Genomic DNA, 11,076 nt, shown 5'->3' on the forward strand with positions numbered 1-11,076 from the left:
TCTAGCACATATGAGACATTACAAGATGTCATCAGCCTGAAAGGCTGGATTAACTCTTCTCCATTACATGAGTGCAACTCCACTGATGTCTGCAAAGTTGCACATGCACCTCCTAGAAAAGAAGTTGGCCAGAATTGCCTTGTCGCTTATTGCAATTTGAAGTATGCCGTGATGTCTTGACGAGAACGCCGGTCTGGGCAGTGTCTCATAGAAAAGGAGTGCTGTGGGTATCAGCTCAGCTGTCCACTGCTGCTAAAACTGCTCAAGCACTTAACTACCCAGGGGTGTGCTGCCAGAGTGTTAGTGCCAGTCAGACAACTTCTGGGCCAGATCCTTTTCTGGAACAAATCGTCAAGGCTACACTGAATTTACAGAGTGCCAGTGAAGTCCTGTAGAGCTTCAGTTTGTTTTCATTCTCTCATTCTCTAAGCCTGTTACATGGAGCCAAACACGGCTGACATTCTTGCTGCAGCCTAGCCGAAATCCTCCTGGGGCAGAATCCTGCAGAGTTCAGCGACAGGATCCTCAAACCAGCTGCAATGTTTGTTTTCTCTTCCTTGTCTTTTTCTTCTCTCCTTTTGTAAATAATTCCCACTATGGACAGGGGAAAGAGAATTCAAATCAGAAGTGAGCTTTGCCTTGCTGCATGCACACCACCAACCTAGTATTTTACGTGCCAGGCTAAGCAATAATTATTTATAAACAACAAGTAGTTTTGATTTGTTTGCGGATGCCTTTTGACAATGTACTCTGGAAAAAGATCTCTGGATCTAATGAAACAGAGGAGCGCACCACTGGCCTGTTTTAAAAGTGTGTCTAATACAGTGTGGGAAGGAACATAACTGACAACCTGACAGGCAGCCGCCACTTTGAGCATTAAGTCCTGAGAAGTGGACTGTGGCTCAATATTGCTGTTCATCAGTGAGGGGAAGCGGAGACTTTCCCAGATACTGGAAGGAGTCAGTCTGTTGTGCCACTGTGCAAGCAGTGCACCTTGCAAGCTGAACAGAGCCAGCACTGCAGGTGCAGAAGTGAGCAGCTGCGGTTTTGGAGGTGGGATGGTCCAGAGGTTTAGTGTCCACTGACATGGAAATTCTGCAGCACGTGCTGAGAAAAATAGTAGTACTGGTGTTTAGAGCTTTTTTTTTAATTCCTACATAAGACACACCAAAAGGCAGGAGAGTAGTCTCACCAGGACATCTACCTGGCCTCTGGTGTAACCACGACCACTGCTGTCATACATCCCAGCTCCAGTAGTTGCAACATGGCAATGCCTGCTGGGGTCTGGGTTTGCTTTTCAGAGATAGAGGGCAAACCAACTGCATCTGCTCTTGGAAGAACTCTCCTGCTCAGGCAAGGGGACAGTTTCTTCCAAAGAGGATGTGTTACAGAAGAGGTGAAAGCCGGTGAGGAAAAAGAAAAAGGGGCAGCAGCCAGAAAGCTGTTCAATCACCAATGGTAAACAAGACTGAGACTGGCCAAGCAATGTCATTTAAAAAAACACTGAAATGACTAATCTTTTTTTTTTTTATGACACCAAGCTGCTTGAATCCTGTACTCTGGGATATGCCAGTTCTTGCCGTTTCCATAGTTTGTTCTTGTTTCCTAGTTGTAACATGCTTGTTCAATGTACTAATGCTGGTCTTTTCCCTTTCTACCAGTACACCTGTAAATTACTGTCTAGCAAGGTTACTTCTGAGGTACTTTTCAACTGCTTATTTATTTTTGCTTCCTCTTGCATGGTGATTCCAAATGCATGTTGCTGCAATTTGCATTTTTGTGCTGCCTGCCAGTGCTGTTTCATATCAAAGCCACGATGCAAATGCATACGGGGGATATTCCTTCTTATCTCCCATCAACAAATATATGTATGGCTGGTTTTCTAACTCTTGGATTCTCGTTACAGTTTCTGGAGTGGGAGGGATCGTAATTAGAGGGACGGGAGCAGTCGCCCGGGACTGGAACATTCCTGGGATGTGAAATGAGAACTCTTCCCCTCTCTAATCCCTGCTCTCATTTAGTGGGCAAAGCTAAACCTCAAGCAAACTCTGTCGCTGAGGAAAAATGCTGTGGCTTTCTTTTATCTGCAATTATAGTGTATATAACAGTATCAAAATATACAGCATTTTGTAAAAAATCAACATACCAACCTTTTCATCTTTGGAAGCGCAGAGTCAAATCCAAGCTTGCAGTCTCTGTTTGGTGAATTTTGTGTACTTGTCTTTGTCCCTATGCGTTACAGTAGTATGACTGATCACAGTCCCCCATCTTAGCACCGCTGCTGGTCTCTGCCTTGAAGAGGCCCACACCTGCTAAAGAAAGGGTGTTTTCACTTACGCTTGGTGTTTTATCACAATGTGTGAGGTGGAAACTTGCACAGTCTTTATTCCCTACAGAGCTGGACTCTGCCAAATGCTTCACCTTTAAGAGCAGGAAGTTGATACCAGCTGCATTTTTGCCATGTTTGTTAGGGATTATGCATTCAGCAATGCAAGCACTTGAATTACCTGTGATTTTCTGTGCAGGTCTGCGCATAAATCCAGACCTCTCTAAGAGACACAAACAGATCCTGGTATTAACTGACAATCATCTGTCTAGAATCAGAGATTTCATCACAAACACATACCTTCCACTATTTCTCCAATTCTGTAAAATATTTTGACCCCCAAGAGCTGCTCCAAGATAAGTGTCTGAACATTTTGTGTCCTCAAAAGTAAAGCAAAGTAAAACCCATCTCATTTCCTATTCATGAGTGTGTGTTTGTCTCGCTGATACGATGATATGTCTTGTGTAGACCATCTATAGATTTAGTCAGTGCAGGAGCAGCGTGCTTAGCAAGACCTGGGCCTCTTCTCCCTCGTAATGGCTGTGAAATAATCTGGGTTACAATTTATGAATAGTCAGTCATGGTCAGAGCATTTGATGTGGTGTAGGAGACAGAAGCTCAGGTGTCGATTTTAGGGGCCTAACTCATGGCCCCTTCGGCTGGGAGCAGTTACTGTCTTCTTGTGACACGGATATTGACGCAAGGAGTGGTAAGCTAGAAAATAATGAGTGTAAATGGGAAAGGTGTGAAAGATGAAAACTGCTGTTGTAAAAAACTGTGATTTTCTGTACAGGGGGAAATATGCCACCTGCCTAATCTCCTTTATTAAGCCTCGGTCTCATGAAACCATTTTTTAGCCCTTTTGATGCAGGTCCTCAACCGGCACTGCAGCCAGTAATCTCCAGAAAGACAGGGCTTATCAGCGCTGCAGCCGTCCGCTACCGCTGTTAAACTGGGAGTATTCCCTGCAAACCTAAGTTAGATGGTGACTTCAGCCATAAACGCCACGCTCAAGACACCGCAGCTTCCCCTCCTTCCTCGACCCCGTAGCTGGGCCCTGGTTCGGTCACGGGAGCCCCCCAGCCCGCTGCAGCCCAGGCGGGTTTTAGCGAGCTGCGCGGTGATCAGCGTCGGCAGCCCCGCGGCTGGCGGTGGGCAGGGGCTCTCGTGTGGTCAGTCCCATGTACCTCCGCTTGTACGCGCGGCCAGGCAGCAGTAATGAATAGCAGCGTCCGAAATTAAGCTGGATGCCCAGAAACCACACTCCTCTGTGCTACTACTTCATTCGTCTGATGTGGTTTATCATCTTACAAGTCTCGGAGCCGGTGTTAAAAAGCACATCCTTTTATTGTTTTAGAGAGACCTGCATGCCTGCACATATGCACGTTGTGTTTATCCCTAAGGTCTTCTACTTCTGTCTTAAAAACTATAATTATATTTAAATTTACCAGGCATTATCCTGAGTTTACTTTATGCCCACCACATTGCAGTAGATATTAGGGTAAAGTAATATTTATGGAATTTTTAAAAGTGACTGCTGAAAATGTAAGCACTGTGAAATAGAAAACCAACAGACTATATTTGATGGCAGAAGACACTTAGTTTATGTTCTAACAGTGACCAGCAGCAGCAATAATGGGGTTTATATTCAGATAAATACATTTTTGTTTCACACTCCCTGCTCCTCACTATGCTCACTAAATTTCCAATATTTCCAGGGATTAGCACTATGCAGGTACAGTAAAGAAAATATCTTTATAGTGAAGGAATAGATATTATTTGTTCTGCAGTAGTTTTAGTTGTCTGTTAAAGCGTTTAGCTCTTTGTTACTGAGAAGGATTGGTCATGTCTACAGGAACAGTCAGTCTGTTTCCTACATTTGTGTTTCTGTTTTTTTGTGTATTGTGTGCTTCCATGAGGGTGTCTGGTGCAATATTTTTGGGGAACTGGTAGAATTTAGAAACTCAGACCTTTTTTTTTTTTTTTAACCTTTGCTTACAGTTTCTTCTAGATCTGAATGGGAAGCATTAGTAAAATATTAGGCTCCAGAAACGTCATTTTGCTTCTCATCACTGTTGCTGCTACTATTAAATAAAAATTACTTGTGCTGCGTAGTACTAAGTTCCATCCTGGGCATCAGCTGCTCAGGATAAATATGCTCCGGAATAAAGCATATCCCTGATTTACTTTTTAATAACTTGCTACTAGTAAGAGAGTAACTATGGTTACATCTGTTGGAGAGAAATGGGTTAACTCAGGAGAGACTGGTCCCTGTCTCTCAAATGGATAGATAGATTAATCTTGAGCCTGGCTATAGTGGCTGTTTCAGGCTTTTCTTTTTCAAATCCTCAGTATCTTAAATGAAATCTGTCAAGAAGGAGCCCTCTGTAATTCCTAGCAAGAACCCAGAGCCGCAGCCACAAGATCCGCACATCAGTTTTTCACAAAGGGAGGCAAAGAACAGTTTTCACAGCTCTGTATATTTTGGTATATTGGTCTCTCCTTCACGCTTATTTCTGATCTTCAAATTCTTCCTCTTTCAATGCAACTGAGAGTCAAATTGCTACGTCCTTATAAGATGTGTTTTATATCACATATTGCTTTTTTCACTGACATGGTCTTTCCTTTATGAGATACCATGAGTAAATAGTCCACCTAAGGATCTTGCCTGAGCTTAAGAGCCAATTTTAGTGGTCATTTCAGACGTGTGATAAAATGCAGAGAACAGCATAATGACGTGTCTGTTCCCATTTCTGATCTCCAGTATGCACCTTTGGCATGTGGTTATGTGCCTAACGTTTCAGAAGGAAAATCAAAGAGCGCTCTTGTAGGCAAGTGACTTCTTAGAAGATGAATGCAGTGCTATGCTGAGGAGACCTGATCCTCCACTCAGTCATTGCCGTTTTGTACTACTGCAGTTGCCACATGGTTTTCTCTAAGAGGTGTAAAACTGAAGTGGAATGGTAAGAATAGGGGCTGTTTTAGATCAAACACTCCTTTCAGTAAATTAAAAGAAGCCTTCTGGAGTAGCTAATATAAAAGGATCTTTAGCTTATAAGCATTTACTCTAATATGTAATAGTAAGTCAGACACAAATACTTGCTTTCGTGCAAAAGCTCAGTCCCTCTTCAACACCTTCACAGTGGCCTGTCAGCGCTGCACCAAGCCCAGGGGGGTGAATGGTGCAGGCAGCAACACGGCGCATGTGGGGCAGCATCCTCTCCCCGGGCCCGTGGGTGCTGCATCGTGGGGCAAGCTGCACTGCCCTTGGGTGGCAGCAGCATCATCCCTGGGCTTGCGGAGAGGAGTTATCTTCACCCAGACCCTCAGCAGGGAAGTAACAAAAGTTAGGGAAGTAAATCCATATAATATGTTCACAACATTATAGCGATCATAGCAGTCTGTTTTAGCCATCATGATCTAAAAAGAAAGGAGAGGAAAGGTTGGGATGAGAAATAACAGCTGCTTTTGGAGCAACTGGTAAAGTCTGCAGAGTGGGCAAGCTTTTGGGCACAAGGGGAGACAGGTGATTAACGGAAGAAAGTGTTTTTTCCCGTCACTCTCCCTTTTAAGACAAAGAAATGTTGACTGATCCAAACCAGAAATCTGCAAAAAAGTTTCAGATTCTTCACTGTTTCAAACCAGGATCAAAGACTTTTGCAACACAGTGGTTTCCACCAAAGTAGGCAGTGGTCAGAAACTGCTGTAAATGATGTAAAATCCACTTTATTTTCAGCTAGCTTAAATCTACAGGCCAAATTCAGCAGATATCATTTAAGTATGTCATTAGTGTGTGACAGTGGTAATTTCAGTTTGAAATTTGTGCTGAATTTGGTATTTTTTCACGTATGTTTCAATGCCCAATGGGAGGAAAAATGGATTTTCTGCATTTTCTTTTATCATTATGCCACGCTGATCTTGCTGTTCTGCTGCCCAGCAATATTCGCCTATTTGCCATCTGAAGAAACTACTGTGTTTTTCCAGTTTATTGCCAACCTTAGAGCAGCTACTCTATTTTCTTCTGAAGAAGAAGAAAAGAAGATGATACAGTGATGTCCAATCCCGATTTTGTTTCCTGATTGAGTCTTTTGTTCAAAGGTTCAGTTCCTGTTGTCATTTCTTGATTTGGGCAGTCAAGGTCCCAGGTACTTAATTTAAACCATCAGTCCTTGGTATTGCGCCTAGAGTAGCTTCGGTTCACAGCTGGAAAGGTGATGGCTCAGAAGGATTTTTCTTTGTGCTAGATTTGCGGGCACATTTGCCCTCTGCTGGATGAAATAAAAACTGCTTAAGCCTGTTCCCACTTTCCCACGGCAGCTCCGCAAAAAGCGTGATTTTGAGCAAAACTTCAGCAATTACGCCTCTGGGAAACCTGGACCAGCTTTGTAGTCCTGCTTAGTGCTGGGGAAACAGCTGGAGCTTCAGACTAAAATCATCTCTGTTGGCTGAATTTTACCTTTAGTTCTGTGGCTTTTTCAAGGTCAGAGTCAAAAGAAACTAGGAAGGCAAAGAAAATAAAGACAAAGAAGTAAGAAAGCTGGCCAAACTTCACCTTACCTTCAGCTCCTGAATGGAAGTTTGGGCCTTAAGTTAGATCCAGAAGTAAGTTCATATTCCCAAGGAAAATTATGGCCTGGCCTGTACAGGAGCCTGTGGTACCTGTCCACTTTTTTGACTGTAGCTTATTACAAGCCGAAAGGGCCATTTCTGCTTACCCGTCCCCCATCAGCTGTGCATTAGATGTGGTAGCTCTAGTCTTACATTATTTATTTATTTTCTTTATTTTTATTCCAGTCAAGACTGTAGTCCTCAGTGCATTTGGCTTTTTACACGCAGGCATGAAATAACATCATCCTTTCCCCAAAAGCCAATCACTCACCTGCAGTCAGGCAAAATGGGTTGCGCAGCAGCTTGTATGAAGCATTAGGGGCCTGAAGTGACAGACATTCGTTCAGTGAACAGTCTCAGATAGCTGGGGCTTTGTTTCCTGTTGTTTTTTTTTTTTTAATTGACTCTTTAAACATCTCCAAAGTTTGCTCCTCTAGGAGGATTGGCTTAAAACCCATTAAGGCAATGGGCTTTGGAGCAGCTTGGTGTTTTGATCGTGTGTCCGTTCTTCAGTGCGGGTCAGGAAATACCACTGCCGCGCGCTTCTTCGACAAGGTGTGAAGCCCCAGTGCATGCCTGCTAGCAGGACACCCACTGCCCTTCATTATTTGCAGAGGAGCACAGCACCTAGACTCCCCACTCTCGCACCTGTTGTTCTAGTCAGAATTCTTTTTCCTGCTTCAAACATACATTTAAACTGTTTTCAACTTTCTTTTCAGTTGTTTTTGTGCATGTATCATATACATATGTATAGCATGTATATCCAGTATGTGTGTTTATACTGAGATATATGTGTAAGTATGTATACATATCAAAGTATATGTGTATATTTGCGTGTGTGTGTGTGAGTGCGCGCGTGCGCACGCGTGCAGAAAACATACAAATTCATGAGGGCCCACCTTGGGCCAGCCTCTGCAGCCTGCAGAGGCCCTCCTTGTGCAAACCCCCTTTTCCGTGCGCAGGGGGTGATCTTTTCGCTCCGAGCGCGCTGCATCCGCAGCATTGAGCTGCTCCGCCGGCTCGGCCGCCAGCCGGAGACCAGGAGCGCAGGGTGCCCTGATGCGAGCAGCGGGCTGTGCAGCCGGTGCTGCCGAAGGAGGCCAGGGCGAGGGTGCAGGGACGAGTGACGTGCTCCCTCTCCCCCCAGGGCCACGGCTTTTCCCAGGGGCCGTTCCCACCAGCAAGCGCTTCATCGCGTGAGCAGCCCCGGTTTGCAACCCCAGTTTGCAGCCTCCTCCACGCGGGGACACGATGCACGGGGTGCCCCAGCGCTGGGGCCATGGCCACGGGCGGCTGAGTGACACGGTGTTTTCTGCTTTTCTTCCTTTACCAGGTCCTGGAGGCGACCAGAGTGAATCGGAGGAAGAGCGCTCTGGCGCTGCGCTGGGAAGCCGGCATTTATGCCAACCGGGAGGAGAACGAATAGTCGTGCTGTAGCGCGAAGGCGGCGGCTAGGGACTGCAAAACCAAAAAAAGAGAAAAAAAACAGAAAAAAGGAGAGGAAAAAAAGGAATAAGAATAAGCATTAGCATTTTAATCCGATATTTATTAAAGATACAAGAAACTCAACGATGCACATCACAGACACAGAAATGATCCGTCTCCCAGCAACCCTAAAAACAACAGGAAATCCCACCTGGAAAGCACACCCTTCCCCCCTCCCTTCCCCCCGTGAGATGCGGCAGTCAGGAGGCCGCGCGGCGCGGGATCCCTCGAGGGACGAGCAGGCATCGTCCCCGCGGGCCGGAGAGGCCGCAGGCGAGCGGCGAGGCCGGCGTGGAGCGCCAGGGAGACTCCAGCCGGCGCTCACACGTGCGCTTCCCCGGGGATGGACGGCGCGGCTGCGTCCCCGGCACACCCGCGGGGTGGTCCCGGGCGGCAGCACGCGCGGGAGCCCACGGGCTCGCCTGCTGCATCCTCGTCTCCCGCCGCCGCCGCATCAAGAGCGTTGGCGTTCCCTTGGGGCGCTCTAGGCAGCCGTGAGACACCACCATATTACCTCCTGTTGCTATTTCTTGTAGGGGAGGGAAGGATGAGGGTTGGGATCGTGTTTAGGGGTGTGGGTTTTTTGTTTTTGTTTTTGGTTTTGTTTTTTTTTTTTTTGGTTTTTTTGAAGGGGGGGGTGGGAGTTCTGCTCCCCTTTCTAGTAATTTATCTGTTTAAAAGGAGGAAAAAAAAATGGGGATGCAGTTTTTGCAAATGTACAATCCAGTAGACTCAGTAAAATAGTCCCTTGTGTTGCAAACACAAGCCATCATAATTCAGGAGTGGAATAGATGGGGATGAGAGCCAAGCCAAATGGATTACCTTAGCTTTAGGATCCTGTATGCTTGCAATATCACCTGAGCTCCAGGTTCTCAGAGCTTATTTACATAGCAAAGTTTCTAAATAGAAATCTGTATTTAGCGCGTGACAGCTATTTTTTGATGGTGGGGAGGGAAAAGCGTGGCCGTACGTATAAAAGCTATAAAGAAGGATAATTTGAAGTAGAAATGTAGTGGGAAATGAATGCAAATAGAGGACATTTAATTTTAAAATGAGGCAATAATCGAACTGAGCCAGACTTTGGCCTAGAAAGAGGTATGAAATAAAGAAGAGAGATAGTTATGTCTTTAACTATATTTATACAACATAAAAGGCCTTTGGAGTTAATGTAGAGTGCTTTATGGAAGTCTTTAGGTTTCCAGGCAACAAAAAAGTTGAAGGGGGCAGTGAGTGAGAAAGAGTGAGCAAGGAAGAGCACACAAAGAAAATTAGCATTATTTTTGCCATTCAACCAGTGTTTTCAGCGCTACAAGCAAACCATAGAGCCTTTAGTTATTGCGTAGGCTTGGGATCAGCAGTGAAGGATTAGTGTGAGTCTGTGTGTGGGCGTGGGTGTGTGTGCGTGTGCACGTGTGTGAGCAAGTGGGTGTGAGAGGGTGTGAGAGGGTGTGTGAGACTGGCATACGAGAAAGAGTACGGAGGTGGGTGTACAGATTATTTTCTCCAAAGCTGTTTGCCAGCTGCAGGGGTGAGTGAGAATTTCTTTTTTTCTGAAAGGGGATATTAAAAAAAAAAAAAAAGCACTGAGTTGATGCAGTATTTGTGATATTAAAATTTGACCCAACGTGGTATTTGCATGAGTCACAATTGCAAAGTATTGACCAGTTTTGTAACCTGACAATTAGGAAAAAAATGTGATATTTATTCTTGTGCTTTGTATTTGTATGTAGTGTAGAGGCTGTGGGTTTACTCTTTCTTTTCATGCAAAGCAATACAATAAGAGTATTTTACAACTGGGAACCATAATTTCTGGACTAGAAATGATCAAATTTGGGAGGGAACAGGAAAAAAAAAGACATTGAGCTTTTTCTATATGTAATGCTCTATCTTTTTTTATAAACAAACAGTTATTATTTTGACTTCTTTTTAAAAATCGGCCAAGATGCTGGTCCTCTGTTAAGCCTTTCCTTGGTTTCGTGACCTGCTATGCTGTTTTATTCCTAAACAGTGAGTTCATTTAAAATGAGTACTAATACTGTGAACATACTTCTGGTGCTTTTCTTAAACAAAGACAGAGCTTGCAACCAAACGATTCCCACCCGACCCCACCGCAGCACCCTCGTTTCCTCCAGCATGTGCGTTCACACATGCAGAATATCTTTCATATTCCTTTTTCTCTGTCAGTTGGCGCTATCATTTGAGGCCTATTTTCAGGGAACTGCAGCAGACGTGATTAGAAGTATCTGTTGACTCAGTTCCATGAATTTTCTCCCTAAGTGCTATTTAACAGAAGAAGACCCTTTTGAAATGAGAGTTCACTGTGAAAAAAGACAGCGAGCTTGTCTCACGGATACTCTTTAAACCAAGGTGCCCTGGAGCGCACCACACATATGGCAGAATTATCTACCTAAAGAAGGGGCCCCGTTGTTCAGACATGGCAATCAACAGTAAGCTGAGATTCACGCCTGTAAGCTGGGTAGATGTTACCATAAAACTGTAGGAAAAGCAGCGCCACCAATGCAGCATTCCAGGAGGATCATCTGACATGTAGCAGCATTCATAAGCTTCAACTCTCTGAGTCGGGAGGAGCCCTGGCTCCCTCCACACTTGGGAATAACATGGGCAAGCCTGGGGGAAAAGGGTTTTCTTGAGCAGTA

General features: G+C 44.9%; 1 protein-coding gene across 4 annotated transcripts in view; it reads left to right on the top strand.

Annotated features, from left to right (window-relative positions):
• PALM2AKAP2 (PALM2 and AKAP2 fusion) overlaps positions 1-10,826 on the top strand; it is a 275,215-nt gene extending 264,389 nt beyond the window's left edge. For 2 of the 4 annotated variants that reach the window (XM_068927117.1, XM_068927119.1), the window contains 2 exons: positions 1,662-1,700; positions 8,268-10,826. In XM_068927117.1, the coding sequence (XP_068783218.1) occupies positions 1,662-1,700; positions 8,268-8,360 (132 nt within the window). In that variant the 3' untranslated portion in view covers positions 8,361-10,826. The remainder of the gene's footprint in view (positions 1-1,661; positions 1,701-8,267) is intronic. The other 2 variants (XM_068927120.1, XM_068927118.1) reach the window with 1 other exon arrangement.
• The last annotated feature ends 250 nt before the right edge of the window (positions 10,827-11,076 follow it).

This window comes from Struthio camelus, chromosome Z (genome assembly GCF_040807025.1).
Source record: "Struthio camelus isolate bStrCam1 chromosome Z, bStrCam1.hap1, whole genome shotgun sequence".
Taxonomy (NCBI): domain Eukaryota; kingdom Metazoa; phylum Chordata; class Aves; order Struthioniformes; family Struthionidae; genus Struthio; species Struthio camelus.